The sequence below is a fragment of the Bombus terrestris genome, chromosome 11, assembly GCF_910591885.1.
Source record: "Bombus terrestris chromosome 11, iyBomTerr1.2, whole genome shotgun sequence".
In the NCBI taxonomy this organism is placed as follows: Eukaryota; Metazoa; Arthropoda; class Insecta; order Hymenoptera; family Apidae; genus Bombus; species Bombus terrestris.
Genome location: NC_063279.1, coordinates 1,017,512 through 1,035,944, shown reverse-complemented (window position 1 = coordinate 1,035,944; position 18,433 = coordinate 1,017,512). Strand labels below are relative to the sequence as shown.

The 18,433-nt window shown below is 39.3% G+C and overlaps 1 protein-coding gene across 4 annotated transcripts in view; it reads right to left on the bottom strand.

Moving 5' to 3' along the window:
• LOC100642496 (RNA pseudouridylate synthase domain-containing protein 2) overlaps positions 1-18,433 on the bottom strand; it is a 171,051-nt gene that overhangs the window by 27,211 nt on the left and 125,407 nt on the right. For all 4 annotated transcript variants that reach the window (XM_048410630.1, XM_048410632.1, XM_048410631.1 and 1 more), the window contains one exon: positions 4,185-4,407. In XM_048410630.1, coding sequence (XP_048266587.1) covers positions 4,185-4,407 — 223 coding nt within the window. The remainder of the gene's footprint in view (positions 1-4,184; positions 4,408-18,433) is intronic.

Here is an 18,433-nt window from a genome sequence, read left to right as displayed (position 1 = left end):
TTCTGCAAGCATCGAGCAAAGAGCATTAACTCGAGAACGTTGAGTCGCGAGTTTCGCGAATCTGTCGGTGCAGCATAGTGTTGTTCAAAAATTCAGCTTCGGCGAGCCGAGAGGCACGCATCGATATCTCTGTCCGTACGTATCTACTCGATCGTTGGGAAATTCCTCAGAGAAGAGTCTTTCAATTTTGACGCCTTAACGACTCTCGCTATCAACAAATATGAAACTGGACGTAAATCATTGTAAATACAAACGATCGTAATTCAAAGAAAATCACTTTTAAAATCAAGCGATGTCGGACGAAACAGATGATCCTACGATGAATTTTAAATGGCATAGACACATCCGGGCGACGATGTCGAGACTTTTTTCAAAGAATCTTGCACGAAGTAACGGAGAATGGCGGCCTCGGCATCGGGCAATTAATCCAAGAATGCAACGGCAATTAACGGTGCTTATCGTTCGAAAACGATCTTTTCATCGAGAGTGACGTCAGTATCCGCGTCTTATTGTCCGCGACGAGTAACAGGCTGACCCGAATCATCTATTCTCGAGACCTTCACCCGCGAGGAACGGCTTTCCTGTTGATCGAGGAGGCCTTTTGTGCAATTGCGAGAAGCAGTCGCGATTTCTACGCCGCGGGCGTACCATGTGGCTTCTCGTCTGGCGATTAAAATGGCAGGCGTTGCACACGAGGCAGCGAACGCGCTCGGTTTCGCGCCACTGGCCTGAATATTATGCGTGACCGAGGAAAGGAATCCACGTAGTCGATGAAATAAATTCAATGTCACGCGATTTAGATGCAAATCAAATGGTTAATAAAAGAACGAAGGTTAATATTCTAGATGGAAGAATGAAACACGAGGCGACCTCGAGGAAACTTTTTTATTCGACGGACGAGTTAATTAGCCGCGTTTCCGTTCACCAAGAAAACGATATGGCACAAGGAGGATAGAAACGGCGAACGAATATCGTAAGCTCGTAAATTCTGCAAACGTCGAAATTATTTTCCGAATTATTTCGTTCGATGAGTTGGTTATAAGAAAATTCATCGACCCCGAGAAAATGGATGGATCCTAACGGATGAGAAGAACGATTTTACATAAGAGTCACTTTTCAGAGAAGCGGCGATAATTCTCTTATTATTCGATTTATCGCTATTTGATTCCTGCTAATCGATCTGATCGGTGTATCGAATTAATTTGCATGTACAAGAAATGGTATTTGCATATTCGAGCATGTTCAAGCATATTCTTGCAGTGTTGGATGAAAAGAAAATTGGATATGTTCCAAGAATAATAAGTAGATAATATTATGCTTATGAAGCTAGAATCGATTAACATTTACGTAGAAACTTCGAAGATAACATCTAAAAGAAGTAGAAATGCACGAACCTCGAATGTTCGAAGTTGAACAAATTTCTATCAACAAAATGATTTCTTGCACGCTGTTTAGTTTGTACTTTGAAGATCGTTTAAAGACCAAGCAGCGAAACAATATGTAAGAATTGTATAAACGTAACATTTTCTCGTTATAACGAGAAGGTTATTTTCACGGAAAATTTTTTAATACGTTTGTAAGTCGGTCAGCAAGCCGGGTAATTAGCGGCAACGCGCTTAAAAATTGATATTCAAGACCGAAGAGATGTATCATTAAAAGCATCATTAAAGACCTCTATAGAAACGAGTCCAACATGGAAGCAGGTCGATGTGTAGAACGTCTATTCAAAATCGGGACACTTATCGAATACAATTATCTTCGGAACGAGACAGCTCGCGATCTCCATCCAATTTCTCACTTTCTTTTCCTTCTCGATCGCAACGCAAACTCGAATCGCTATTTTTAATGGACCATAGAGAGACCGCGAATGTTTGTGCGAATAAAGTAAGATAGGGTTATTCGAGCCAAAAGGATGTTCGAATCAAACTAAAGTAATTTGTCTCGTAATTCGTCATAATTTCTATAATCTTACAAGGTCTATCTTTTTCTCATAATCGACGATAACATGGATTCTGTGTATTTCTTTGATGTCTATGTATGTATATTTGTAGTTTTATTTTTCCAAGGTTTCCTATACGACTTCTGTATATCGCTTAAATCGCTCAGTTGTCCAATTGCTTCGCTTCTTCTACATGAATAAAACGATGAATAGTGGCAGAACGGTTCACTTTTATTTGGAACGATATTTCTCTTGCTGTTTGTCGTGGATTATCTTAACTGATATCTCTTGAAACATTGACGTTGATGAAATTTCGTGATCCTTCTCTCGGTTCGTTTTACAATAAAAAAATCCTCAGCCTTGAATTTCGCGCAGTCACGTACGATTGACTTAATTTTCGTGTAACCTTGCTCAAATATCAAATTAATTTTTCAACAGATTTACGCATTTTACGTAAATATGCAGCGCGTAATTTCATAATTGGGTCACATCTTGTAGAAAATAGACAATAGTCTCAATATTTTTTCGTATCCAGTATTAGAAACGATATTATAGAATTTTATAAACGAAGAAATATACAAATTTTACGCATAATCTCATAATTCAATTATATTATTTTGCCAAAATGAACCAACTGTTCTCGATATTTTGTTACATAGCCGTACATGTAAAAACGTGTCCACCGAATCTTTCTTCTCACTACTGTTTCTCTTTTTCACGGCTGTCCTTGAAATTCAAACACCGCTGCAAGAATCGCAATCTCGTGGCACACGATAACCGTGCTGATAATAGGAACCTGGTTGAGCGATGGCGCGTTTAACAGCGAGGCACAGATTCCTTTATATCCGTGCCAAGGATATCGCGGAACACTCCACCCTGCGGTTCCACCGTGAACGTGAGGATAACGCGCCGGTTTCTTGTTATTCGCACTTGGGAACACTTGTGCCAGCGATTTCCGTTCTTGTTCTTTCATCCGGTGACGGTCTGCCACCGATTTCAGTCAAGATAGGATAATACCTTCTTTCGGGATTATTGGCTGGGAAGATCGTTCGACTTTCGGTTATTAGGGGGAGCGGAGAGATCTATGAATTTTGAGACGGCAGGAACTGGAAATGAAATGTAAAGATATTTCCGCGTAATTCTGATTTTCTCCTGATTGTTGGAAGAACGAGGGAGCGGAAGAGGTCTGTCAATGGAGATGGAAGGAATTTATCTTTGATTTCAGAACTGAAGACCGAAGCTTTTTTCTTCGTGCTCAGTTACAGATTATGTTGATACGAATCATTGATAGAATTCTTTACGCGGCGATCGATCTTGACTACGATAGGGTACAGAATATTTCCGATCTCTGTATATAAAATATTGTTTTAGAGTTTTAATCTGCGACAAGATCAATCTTTAAACTTTTTGTTATTTTTGATATGATTTGCGCGAAAGATTCCTAAGTTTGTGACGAGAATAAAATATCTCGGAGCTTTGAATCTCCAATGAAAGTAAAATGTGCCAGACTTTCGAATCTTTAATGAAAATGAAACTGGTCGTCGGACGTTTGATAAACGTATTTTTGTATTTTTCTATAAACTTCTGCGAATACGTCGTTATCGTTTTCGCGAACTATTCAACAGCTTGTAGAATAACGAGGGGATGCCATTAAAAGGGATTCATTAAGGGATACGTAATATCACGCAAGAAAAAAGACGACGAAGAAGAAAAGGAACGTGCGAGTTGCATTCGAGGAAAGTCTGGAAGCATAGAAAAATAGTGCTCGTTAAGCTATTCAATCCCTCCCCCTCCTGTTCCGCTCGGAAAAGAGTTTTATCTCGTCCCAGTTTACAGAATCGTCCTGTACAATTGCCGGGTTTCAAACGACGAGTAACGTAAGTCACTTCGGACAGGGATCCCTACTTTTTCTTATCTTTCCTCTACGTTTCTTCCGATCTATCATCTTCCATTAAATAGAATTTAACTCGAATGTTTCTTGTTCCATTCGACAACGACGATGTCCGAATGAAGTCACATCGACTAGCATATGCCAGAAGCAACGCATTATAATTGACTATCTTATCGTTTAGAGAGAAATTCTCCGAGGATACCGTCGTGTTTGATCGCCATTCAGAAATTGCAAGCTTATGAGCGATAATAAAATGATTATGTCTCGAGAATATTCCCGATAATTTGATACTATTTTTAACGATCAATTTTCCAATCAACGGGCAACAAAGTGGAAGGTATAAAGCTTTTTTACCTATGGACGACGTTGGCCAGCAGATCGTTGTGTCGTAATCTGTAATCGACGTCCACCTTTTGATAGTTCACCGTCAAAGTGCCTGCACGAATGCAACGTTCGTATTCTTCTGCCGGATGTGCTCGAAATTCTCTGGCGAATACCTCGAGGATCTTCTCACCCACCCATCTTCCTTTCGTGAACGTGGTGAAGGTGAAGTAGTAAGGGTACACTTTCCGCAGGCCTGTAAATAAGCAAGCATCACCTTCTAATTAAATTTACCTTTATGGAAAGTCCTGTTTAAATTACGACAACGTCTTGTACATAAATCGCGCAACAAATCCTCGATTAAATAGTCGAATTAATTGGTTCCATCGATTTAACAGTTTTGGGAACCGATTATTTTGCTCGAAAGATTTGGACTTATTAGGTAAGATACGTCGAAATATTTTTTAGCCTTGGTATTCTGTAAAGCGTAGTAAATTTAAGAATTACGATGAGTCGAAATAAAGATGTTTAAAACGATCGAATTCATGCAATTAAATTAATATTCCGACACGCGACAGACGATTGGCGCATAAACTTTGGCGATAATGGCATGTAAAAGCATTCGTTTAACAAAAATTTTATGCTGATTGATCGGCAGGCTGTGGTAGAAAGCAACTTAGACTCTGTCTCGATCCTTATATCCTGATTAATCGATCGCTCGTTAATTCATCGCCCAGTCTACACACTGTCGTTCGACACACCTCTTTACCGTGATCAAACGATCGTTCACCTTCTCACAACAACGATAAATCACGTCCCTTCAGCCTTGTATATTCCTTGCAACCTGAATCAACGACCTCGCTATGTAAATCCAAACTTGTGCAGAAATAAACCAACTTCGTCTCTCCAAGCGACCAACCACGTAATTCTCCACAATTCGCCGAAGCTCGAGTTGATCTCGCAGTATGATTCATAGCTAGCGGAATGTTCGAGGAAATCGAATTGAATCGTCGAAGAACGATCTGAACGCGGAGGAAGTTTCGTTACGACACGTACGGAGCGTGTACGACGGGTACAACGTACGTTTACACGTGAGACAGCCGAATGAGCTTTTGTCTTAAACTAATGATAAATTTTCGTTGGGACTTTTTACGCAAACATTCATAGACGTTAGGATATTGGCTTGTAATTACGTTTGAACTAGCTTCGCAATTTATAGAAACAATTTCCAACAATTAGCAGTTGACGTGCAGAATTTCCTGATCTGAAATTTACAGAAACTATTTAGAAAAATGATAGAAAATAACAAATATCAACTATATACGTATTTTACACGTCTCGTATCCTGAATTCTATTCTTTAATTCTCCATATCCATGGATATCATATATACAAAATCCGATACCAACATCCCACATCCAATCTTCCCTATTTCATTCCATTACTCCATTCCTTAGATTTTCCACCCATTATCTTCAGTCCCACATCCCGTTTTCCACATACCAGTTCAATAATTCCGTGTCAGACGTAAGACGAGTATGCGACGCGAAGGTAGAGATAAAAGATATTTTCTAGGGATACTGGATGTGGGTTATAGAATATGAAAAAGAGAATATGAATTGGGCATGAGATATGGAATGGAGAGCCTTAGTGTGGGAAGTAAGATAAAATACGTACACGAGTTAGCAATACTAGTTATGGGGTACAGAGTATGAGATAAGGTGTATAAAATATGGAATGTGGGATGGAACATCGCGAACCGTGGAACGGGCCTGAAATAATGCATATGGAATAATGGGTATTAGATTCTGGATATTGGATGTAGGATATGCGAATACCGTGGGATGGAGATGGCGAGGTGTAACGCGCAACTTTTGAATACGTTTGCCTTAGTAGTTACGGAAAATGGAGTATTGGTTTTGGGATACACGATGCAGGATACGACGTAGAACGTAGAAGATGGGATATGGTATAGCGTTTGAGACGCGTGATCTAAATAACCGCGTACGTATGAAATCGTGTATCGCGATAGAAAATCACAACGACAGAAATAGAAGTGATAAGGGATGCGCGGCGCGTTCCAACTGTTTGCGGTGATCCCGTTATTATAATCTTTAAATAGTGACGCGATTGTTTCGTAATTAATTACAAATTGGCACAGCGGCCAGGGAACCGATGGTGGCTGACCGACCGAAAATAAAGCCGGTCGGTATCGCGCCAATCGCGTAAATCACAATAAAAGCCGGACAGCCGGCCATGATTATCCTCTCCGTCCCGTGACAGAGATGCGACGGCACTTCACGTCGCGTCGGATGGAAACGCCTCGAGCGTTCTCGTCGGACAGCAGTCCATCCTCTTGGCCCCGCTTCAAAACCGAAGTCTGGATTTTCAAGGATTATATTTCACTTGGTAAAACGTTGAAGAGCTACGCGACCGCAGTTTCAGCGTGTTACGAGAGAGGCAAATTGATTCTTGCAACAGGGCAGGTCAAAACGTGACTTTCGATATATTTATTTATCTTCGTTGAAGTAACTACTTCGTGAAAAACTCTACATCTTTATTTATGTATATCCGTGACCTGGAGACTGCTATTACGCAGAAATATTCTAAATAAGAAGAGGCGTATATTATTATACCCTTGAATATACATTATGTTTTGGACTGCAAAGTCTAAGAACAAAGGAACTAATAAACAAATTTCTATTTGCGTTCCCTGTAGTCTCTAGCCAAAGCTGTAAGGTTAACTTTTTTGGTAATGTCCTTTTGCTATAAATATATGAACGTGTTCCCTATCATTGCATTGTCTAGTAACGCCAAGAGAGTAAGGATTCGAATCAGCATAAGTTTATACCTTTAATTATTTCAATATACTTTTCTATTACAAATTCATCCACTCGTTCTTCAATCAGTCAACCTCAACCTCAACAATCTTCAAACTGGATACAGTTTTAAGATTGTTCTATATTTTTCTTACTTCTTTTCTTCCGTTTTGTTCCTTTATATCTATTAGATTTGTTCGTTTATTTAAATTTGTTATTTCGTTCATGCTTCGTATAGTTTATTCTATTTATCTTTGTTCGCTTATTGCATCTGTTCTTTTCTGGCATATTTATTTAACTTTTTAAATTTTATTTATCCCTATCTTATTCCGTTATATCTACTTCTTTCATTCGCTGTATTTATCTTCCGTTCGTTTTATTTCTCTTCTCTTTGACGAGGAGTTGCGAACACTTGAAATTAATAATTAAAGAAAATAATTAAAACAAGCGAATGGCGACTCGAATGTTTCAGATTCGAAAACAGACTTTCCGTAGAATTTTATTTTCTATGGAACTTTAAATATTTGTTATATCTACCTACGATATGTTGTGCGATATGTTTGTATAGAATATGCAAATTTCAATAGGTCGACGAGAAATACAAACGCATCACCTTTTAACTCCAGATTACCATATTAATATTATCGTTTATCATCGTTTCAATCGTTTAAACGAACAACCATCCTCCCGTAACGAAAGTTATGACAAATTTTAAACGATTATGCATACACTGTGTTATAATTGCACGCGTAAACCCAGCGAATTAATCGTTCCCTACCATTGAATGCATTTGTAATCTGACGCTTCGGACGAATTAATATAAAGTAGATGCATCGATGAACCATTTTACATAGAACGAAATAAATAACAAAGGAAAATAAATAACAAAGGAAACGACGCGACAATTTCTTTTATAAATATTTCAATCTAATCTTTTCTCCTTTGAATACACTTTTTCAAGATTTTATTAACGATTTGCAATTTCCTTTTGCTTTTTTCAACCTACTGCCGAGTTGAAATTAATCCAACGTTTCCATCGATCGTTCCTTTCTTTCCTTTACCTCCACTCGTACTCGAAACACTCGTGTATTCGTATTGGATTGCTTCTCGAGGACTCGTCGAATCGAACAAACCTCGCCCGGTTAATTTAGAACTTCGTACGTTTTTCGTACACTCGAACAATTGTGCGGATTCTTTACCGCTTCATTTTCTGTACGGTTGTGAAGTACTTAGAGGATAAAACGACGAATCGAACTAGTTATAAGTTATGATAACCTTAACCTACTTTACTCTCCGCAAGAAATAAGTATTTACAACATACGACATAAAGCGTGGAATTTCTTCTACAGACAAAAAGAGATTCGCTTGTAAAAGCGTGAACGGATTAGAAAAATATAGAAAATGCTTTTGTTCGCTTCGTTAAAAGACAACGGACGGTTAATTAAATATTAACGACTCTTTCGAATCGAAAGCTCATTAAACTTCGAGGCGTACTTGTTTATTTCTCTATTGGAAATGGTTACAGAGAAGATGAACCCTCTCTTCTACATCGTAAAAAAAAACCGGAAAAAGCGAAGAAGGATTTCATTTCATTAGAGCACGTAAACGAAATTAAGTCTGCCTTTCGGTGACTGTTCGCCGGGAAAAAGCACGATCTTGTCTCCACTGGTCGGCCAAAAATTAATCCGACGCTTCAAACGGTCTGCAGTCGGAACTCGCCATTCGTAACACACAATTTCCGTCACGTCGATTTCCGCCGACAAGAAAAAAGACCGACGAGATAAACACGCCAGCGCGTTGATTAACGTTCCCGTTCGATCGACTCAAAGGATGCTTTTTCTTTGCTATTTACTTGTCCGCCGTTTTTCTTTTTATTTCACTAGAACCGTCTGGATATCTTCGAAGTTTGAAAGAAACAAGATCTGTTGAATTATCGACTCGAAAATTACTGCATCGCGGAAGAAACGTCGATGCCTTTATATTTCGATGTTTCGTATTTGCAAAATATGGATACAACGTAAAAGAACTTCAGAGTTCGAGGAGAATTTAATTATTCGAACGATTACAACGTTTATGTTTTATTTTGTAGACTTTGATCGCTGTTTCGGATGAGTTGGCATTGAATAATAAATTAATAAAAATTGCAATTTCTAATTTAAGCCTTAACGATCGAGGTCTAAGTATATCAGATATTTGAAATTCCAATTCTTTTCACCCAAAACGTAAAATTTTCAGATTATAAAACGCGCGTAGTAGCGCAACTCCATTGAAGCATCAGAGCGCTATAAAATGGATTCTTTTAATCGCCTCATTATCACCGAGGGCCCGTCCAAGGTGTAGTTTCAAAGGAAAGCACCAGAGACTCCATTCTCGCAATTAAAATGATTTTAATTAAACAGCTGGAAGCTGTTCGATCGGCTCGTCGAACCGGAACAGGCAGCAAGAAAGCCGTCTGTCGCGGATAAAAGCACAGGGCTTTTCCTTTTCACCGAAGGGAAAGATTACCCTGCAATTTATGGAGCGGCTTGAAGAGGGTGTGTCATCGAAGCGAAACCCATCCCCTCGATTCTCCTCCCCTTTGCCTAGAAAAACGGAATCTTCCCTTAAAGCAAGGCTTGTTTGTAGTTGGACGCTCTAATTAATTGATACGCGGTTGATTAACGATCACTGCTGATAAAATCGACGAATATACAACATATATTTCCATTAATCTTGTCTGATGTAAAACATTGAAATATTATTAAAAATACGGTGACTCGCGCTAACGTTCGAATATTTCATAGCATCTAAACTTTATTTAATTGGCAAAACTACATGCGTTAAATTAATAAAATACCAGGATGTCTCTACAAATTGCAATATTTATTTCGGTACGTTAAAAGACAGTCAAGCAATTGGATATTATAAAAGAATGTATACGATAATGAGAATGTATAGATAACAAATTTGTTCAAGCGTCGTTATAATTACAAACTAATATTCGAAAATTAGGATAAATTTGAATAAAAGTTGCTACGCTATTTATACTCGATTTATCCTCTTACGCCCTACGAGTCCTTTCTCTAGAAAACTGCTCGATTTTACTTGATATATGACGTCGTACGATATTTAATATTTCCATAAATTTCTTCCACCGATATCAAAAAATTTTCATAAATGGAACGCAAGACGACGACAGCGGTGGTTAAAGATCGGAAATGGAAGGTTTTTAGAGAAGGCAGGAAGGTTTCATAGAAATTTGTTGCCTTCTAGATGCTATCAAATGGGATACAGGGGCGAGAGGGAAACGAAATCGATGGATGAATCGAAGAAACAGCGGAAAAATCAAGGGAAAAGAAGCCTCCTCTGAATTCCAGACCAATCGTCCGCGGAATTGCAGCGATCTGCGCGACCAGGGATTACTCGTGGAAACCAATCGGCTCCTTTCAACCGATTGAATCGGTCGACAGAACGGTTCTCTCGGTGAATTAAACGGAAATCCTAACCAAGAATTTGGCTGGCCGGAGGGAAAACCGGATAAGAATGATCGTAAATATCGCACGAGGACGAAGGAACCATTGGTAAGACAATTCGGTGTTAATTTGCTTTCTTCCTCAATTTGTTTCTCAAACAGAGAAAACTGAGATCGAAATTAAAACCTGAAACTATCCGTCATAATTATTATCTTCGCCATATCGTGTTTCAATTATTGCAATTGCGTGACTCTCGTTAAGATCAACATCTACGGACTAACGTAAATTCTCTTGTATTGGTTTGATTAAAAAGGAATTATAATTTATACTACGAATGTCACACGATACGAAAAACGATTGGCAAGTGTTCGATATACGTTTCAATCGTCTTTGCCAATTCTTGAGAGCTAGATGCCGAAGACAATACGATCGTTTGTAAATTTTTTTCATCCTCGATGTACCCTAGGTACCACCGAACGTTCGCACGGCACAATTTCCGCGTCGAACCGGAAGCCATGCTGGCGTTCGTGCAGAAACACGGCAAATCAAGGAAAGAATGCGGTAGCGTTGACAAAGAGCGACGAAAACGACCAGCAAGAAACCCATCCGTTTTCTGAAAAGCTTCTCGTCAAAGAAATTCCTCCTGCCTAAACTGAAGAACCAGAACGCTCCTCAAAAGTTCGTCGAAACTTTTTAAAACGAAGAACAATACTCTTCGCGATCATACAGATATACCAGTCGTTGCGCTCTATCCAAATGATACTTAAACACACCTGTGTTGCGGCACAAGATGACGATAGACGGTGTAAAATCTTCGAACCGAACTATTTATTCTACGAATAAATTGTTCCAAATCCAAGAGGCAGGAACAAGAGCTGTATTCTGCTTCTGAAGAAGCGATTGTCCTCGAGCGTGTCATAAGCCTGGTTTACGCTTTAGCTCTCTTTCGAACGATATAACGTTATAAGCCTCGACCATCGTCTATGCAGTTCGGAATTTGATTCACGATTCCTTTGAGCAGCGAATCTAGAATAAAAGAGAACAAAACCGAAAGAGACAAAAAGAGCGAAAGAAAGGGAAAGACAGAAGGATAGAAGAGGATGGCTGCGAAATCGAGCACGATTCGCGCGTTAAGAAGCACCCACACGGTCACCCTTGACGAAATAAAGAACCAGATGGTGGTGAGCGACGAAGGGGAAAGGGGAAAGGGGAAAGAGGAAAGAGGAGAACAGGCTTTAGCGGGGCCAGAACACTCCAGCACGAGGGTCTGGATTACGCGGCGAGCGTGAAACGTGCCAAGAGGCGCGAAAACCGTCGTCACCGCTAGCGTGCAGAGAGAAGGGGATCCCGAAGCTTCTCCTCCTGGAGAGAGATCGTCGCTGACGATCACGACGGGGAACCTTCCGTCGCGGTAGTCGGAAACAGGAGGGAAAAGTGGGATAGAGAAGAGATCGTCGAGGAGACAATGCATCGTCCTCCATTGCGACGCGAGTTGAGCCTCCACTCTTCGAGGAAACTGGCGAAGTTTCCGAGCAGCTACGGAGGGAAACGCTTTTCGTCGTCCGACAGCCAACCCTCTATTTCTCCCTCACCTTCACCTTTCTCAAATAATAGAAGACTCAAGACCTATCCTACCATGCACATTCACGAAATTCATTAGAGCGAACGTGAGATACATGCTACTTTTCGTGCTGTAATTACCGAAACTGTTACTAATCGACGCGATCCATGGGACAGACACGTACGTATACCGGTATGTCCTCGTTGTTCGATGGTTGGTAATATGTTGGGTAGCGGAAGATATATCTAGCGTTTGGGAGACCAATGTTTTACGGGCCTGCGGATATTTACTGGTCGATTGTGGAGCGTTTCTAGGGCTGGTCTGGCTTGCTGGCCGAATTGCTCTGTGGGGGTTTGGACGTTCGACGCTGCAGGGGAGTAAATGTTCCAGTGGTATCGAAGTTTGATGGATGTTTGGACGGTTGGATGATTTTAAAACGGTGGGTATCTTCGTAAGTGAAATATAAATAGAAAAATCTAAATGGTCCTGCTATTTATTTCAGTAATGGTTAAGTTCCTATCGATGTCGTTGGACCATAGATGAACCATAGCGAATCTAAATTATTTAATTTTACAGCTACTGGCATCTGTTGAACGTGTCTATATATGCCATGCAGAGATAGTTATGTTAAGGTGGTATTCTAGTTGAAGACCTAAGATATCTCGATCTACTAAAAAAACTTTCGCGCAAAGTAATTTTTCAACTTCGCAGAAACTTAGAAGAAGACTTCAACGACTATCGACTTTACCCACCTACATTCTGACCTCCAATGTAAGCGATTGCAGTCCGAACAAACCGACTGCTATATCGCTCAAGGACCTCATCTGGTCAACCAACGAGAACCATCTGCCGTTACCTTCCATGAACATTCACCAATTGTCCAACAATTGCGGCGTATCCGCCGATTAGGCCAGATAATTGTTCCTTATCCTCTGATCTAACCATTTTCTTTTCTCCTTTCCTTCTGTTCTGCTTGTGCTTCATCGACAAGCCCTTTCTGAAAAATTCTTCTGGAAAATATCTTCCCCAATAACGAATTCCTTCGAATAGCTGTTACAAACGTTTAGAGTATTTTATCTCCTGTCTACGTCTTTCGAATCAGTTTTGTAAAGACGACGATAAATAACGATAAAGCTATACTACATTCGACGAGTAAGACGGACGAAGCGAACATACCAGCTACGATTCAAAACTTTTTAGATACACGAGATTCGGAACAATCGTCTCTCATCGCAATGCTAATGAAATTCGAAAATACTTTCTATAACACATACAACATGTACATGAGAGTTTTCTATAGTAACAGTTCAAATACTCTTGCGAGCCATTATAAGTGCGTTCCACTTGCCAATTTTCTTTTACACGCAGTACTTTTCTTCGTACGTCCCATGGACAACGAAACGCAAATCCCTTGGCGATATTTCTGTCGAGTCACGAGAAATTCGATCGGTGGATGGGTCTTCTTTTTTTATCAAGGATCACCGATGTATAATTCAGAGCAGAATGCACGGGGGTAGTCGGGGTGAATCTCCCCGAAACAATGCGGCGTGCGTAGTCGAGTGTGCGATTGCACATCGTCAGGCGTATTTCATCGATCAGGCACGGCCAGTGAATTTGTATCGAACGGCGAGTTGTCGCGATGCAAATTTCATCGCCATTCGCCGTTGTATCTCCTGTTTTATAATCCCTTGTTGGGAATTTTGTAATGTTGTAAATCGTAATTTCGGGCCAATCAACGCGAATATTCCGATACGTTCGATTGACGGAAGAGAAATTTCGAATTGCGCCTGCTAACTTCGTTACATTACTTATGCATTACCTATATGGTAAAATAAAAATAGAATAAGTTGTTAATCGAGTTGGGGAAACATTTTTAAGCCTTTGGCGATCGCAGCGTTCGTTCATGAGCACTGGGGCATTCATGATAAATTCAATGAGTAAAAAAGCTTGATAATTATTAGGAAATTATTAAAGCCTTTAAGCGTTTTTATCTCATTTTAAATCGTACATTACAAAGAATTCGTATGTATATTCGTGAATATAATAATCTTACCAATTATGCATATAAATAAATTAAATTCTTCGTTCATATATGTAATATCAAAAAAAAAGAGGGGGGTACACGCTTGGTCTATTATATATATTTAAGTTCGAGTTTCTCGGGATAGTATAAGTTGTAAATTTGAGGTATAAACTAAGAATCGTAAGAGTGCTGGGGAAGAGAGAAAGAGAGAGAGAATGTAAGTAAGAGTTTTTTTATTTATTTATTTCTTAATATTCACAATTTGTCCATTTTGAACATTAGGTCGAATTTTTTAGCAGTTATATTATCATGTAGGTGGCTACCCCCAGCGGGGTACCATCCTCGCGTTTGCTAGGTTATATCCTTTGTGTAAGTAAAAGCGTATGCCTTGGTGACGTCAAAGCTAAATGAGTAAAGGATTGAGAGAAGGATGCGAGGGTTGAGGGTCAGCATTTTTTTGACCCGAGAAGACAGAAGTTGGGAGGCGAGTGTTAAAATAAAACGTACGAGGATATTGTAATCAGTTTTTGTATTGGGTATTGCTTGTTAAAATAAAACTAAACTTAACTTCAAATAAAACATCCTTTCTTATCCTTGCTCTAGACTATTTAGATACTACATATATATCTACAAAAGAGTTTTAAGTAGAACGATGGGAATTTTCAATCCGCAGATTTAAAGCAAGCAAGTTTTATGTAAATTAACTTTAAATAAAAATAGAAATGAAAGACTGTTCGAGTGGAATAGGGGTAAATGTTTGGGTAGAGAAATATCAATAGGTGGTATTGAACAGAGCGGAACGTGGATGCACTAAGCATGAATTTACCGAGCAGCGTGAAGCGTGCAAATTCACGGACGACCCATTGACCATCCAAATTGTTGATCGATAATGTCGCACGGCAAGATGTACGCAATAAGGGACAACAAAGACTGGAGTATCTGGGACTGGAATGTACTCTCCTCTAAAGCGGCTATGCAATTAACACCCTTCCAGAGGGACATTGTTAACACGCCTATCTAGATAGTTTGGGGATGATAAATGCTGAAACGTCTGAAACATCATACGCTGAACAATTTCGATGTGCCCGGTGGAGATTTACGAGGGAATTCTACATGCTCCGAGATTCGGATAATATTAATAGATAAATTTCTATCGTAGAAATCCGATTGTTTGATTAATTTTATTTTCAAAAATTGTGGTTCACCGCGATACTTATTTTTATAAACACGATCGAATAAGTGGAAACCAAACATAGACGTTCGTTTTATCTTCTAAATGCAATAACGAATATTATAAAACGTCGGCATTACAAAGGGAAAAGTGATACTTTAAACTGTTAAACAGCAATTAATGAAAGCTGGAAAACGCGATAGACGATTACGTAATAACGAGCTCCGTTTACCGATCGATCATAAATCTTCGTGTAGATCGCAGTCGATGTAGCTAACGACACTCTTTCAAATTATACTTCCGGAAAGGTAGCCAGCGTTTCCTGGTACCAATCAGAAATATACGCTGTTCCATGTATCGGTTATCAGCGATCTATTCGCGGTAGTGGCAAATCGAACCCAAGAGGTGTGCGTGAGACCGCCGCGATTTTTTCCATCCTGTTCATGCAAATGCCAGTCGTGCTTTACGACTTCTAACGAACCTCATTGCCACTGCCTTCAATTTTATTCCCGATCTATCCTATCGATACTTTTATTCCTTTCGCAAACGAGAAATAAAAAAAAGAATAGAAAGAAAAAAGAAGAAACTACAAGCGTCGCCATGATGAAGCAAAAAAGAAAAAAAAGAAAAGCCATAGTACGTTATTCGATTTTTTCTTATTCCGCGTGAAAATAAATTTTCTCTCGCGTATATGACTTCGCGACGAAAGAAAACTTACTCCAAAATTTTACTCCAGGCTTTGCCGAGTTTCAAATATTCGCGCTGGTTTAAACTCTTTGAGCGAGCCAGCAATGTATTTTTATCAATGGACCAATTAATTAATTTAAGTCACTAGTAACGTATTAGAATTACCCAGTTTCTCGTATTGAAAATCGAAGTACACATTACTGTATAGTCGAAGCAAAACGTAACTGCCGATGCTATTCGATTGCACCGGCTAATGGAAAATTTTCCGACCCGGTTGCAAGAACGTATTAGGTGAGGTCACTTGGAAAATGTCGTGTTTGGAAATAATCGAACAATTAGGAAATTGCATTAGGTAATTATTTTTTAAACAACTACGAGTTTCCAGATAGATCTTTACACGTTGATGAAATCTATTTAGTCGGTTATTGTAAATAACGCGTAAAGAATGTTGGCATTTCCATCTCTTAGAGGTACTCAAATCTTATCGCACTCTAGAAGATTGGTCTCGGGACCATTTGATTTAGAGAAAAATTCAAGCGAATGTCTGCGATCGTTTCTGAGGAAACAATTTTTAACGTTTCGCGTGTATAAAATTCTACAGAGGAGGTACTTGTAAATATTAGGTTAATATTTAAGTGTCTTTCTTTCGCAAACCTGTTTTTTACAACAGTGCACGGCAAATAATACAAAGTAATTATTAAAATTAAGTAAAGTAACAATTAAAATACAGTAATTCTACAAAATAATATAAAACAATAAACGTTGCGCGTCTATTATTTCCTCATGAAACGAAAGAAACTTTTCGGACAACCTAATATCATCCGAGTTCCAACTATATTTTATATATAGCACATTCTAACGAAAATGACATTTTGAAACATCTACAGAATTAAGGAGCGAAGATACTCCGAGTGGAATGAAAGAATACCGAATGGTTGAGGAACTTCTCGCGAGTCGATCCATTGAGCACCGATAATCAAACGATCGTCTAAATAATACGCGTCGCAAACAAGTTTGCAGGGATATTCGACTACGGTGGAATATTCAACCTCTCGACCAAACGAGAATAATCGTCCACGTCTGCGAAATTCATGGACCGACCGCGAGAGATATCGTTAAATATTTGTGTCGGTCGTTATCGAGACGCCGGCGAATGCACCTTCGCCTGACCCTCCAATCATGCCTCGTGGATATGGAAATTCGGTATTTTTCGTTTACCCGTTAACTCTCCCTCTCTCTTTTCCTCTCTCTCTCCCTTTCTCGTTCCTGTAACACGAACGATCGTAGTTTGCTTGGAGGGTGAGGCTGAAACGCAACGTCATTTGCATTTCGCGTAAATAACACAGACACGCCGTATGAAATATCCATCCTTGCGGATGTTTCGAATTTTCAATTTGTTCCGATCTTTCCCTTCCTTGCATGTTTAATGGAAGGTTAATCGCAAAGTGATTAAAAGATGTAAAATGCGGAATAAATTTTTGTTTCGCCGATCTAAATTGTTTCTCTCGAGTGAAAACGATATTTACCAAATTACGATTTTTACGTTTGTCGAAGCGATATTTTCAATTTTGAAGAAACTCGCTGACAAAACTCTTCGCGAATAATCCAGCATGGATTTCAGAAATAATTCTTTTCCCTCGCTACCCTATGAAATGTCCGCTCTGAAACGCATTTTTTCCTACGTTCACACCAATCCGCTCAACGTCACTGTCTCTCGTACTGTATTATTCGTCTCGTTGTCTGCTTAAATATCGGATTGTACAGCGGTATAAGCGTTATCGCGCGAGAGAACACAGAGGGGAGAGCGCGGAACAATCTTTATCGGATCGCCACCGCCGACCAGATGATATCTCCTAAACTGAACTTGAAGGGAACTCTTCGTGCATTCATGCGCCGTATCTAGTCGTGTAATGAGCTCGATCCTGCCGTAAAACTCACAGATAAACGAGCATTCGCGAAACCAAGCTGCGGGCAAAGTGAATTTAAGGGTATACAGGTTTCTTTCTTTTTATACCTTCAAGCATCGCTAGATAGATCGCGTTATTTTGTAACTTTATGCCTTTAGAGCAAAAGAGTTTTACGGGTTTACGCGTCTCTTACGAAATAATCTTGCACAATTGTTCGTAGGATGCTGCGTTAATTATTTTCTGTCAGATTTTAAACGTATTTCGCGAATATTCGCGGAAATTTATTTTCTAGATTAAAATTTTAATTAATAGTTTTGGAAGTTAGTATACAATTGTTAAAAGGTAAAGATATAATCGATAGGAAATATGGACAGTAGAAATATTTCGAAATAAACACGGGGAAATTGAATTATATTGATATTGATTTAGCAGAGTGGCTCTTAAGTAGAAAATCCCAGTATGCGATCAGACAGAATCACCATGGTTTTCAATAGAGCGTATCGATTATTCAACGCAATTTGTTCAACCAATATTCTCGCAGAAAATACAAGTAGCTCGTGAAAATCGTTATCATTTCCAAATCATAAACTTATGCCATTTCGAACGAGCCACATTTTACCATGCGCTGTATTTCCCCAACCGAAATACCAAAGCCAAACACGA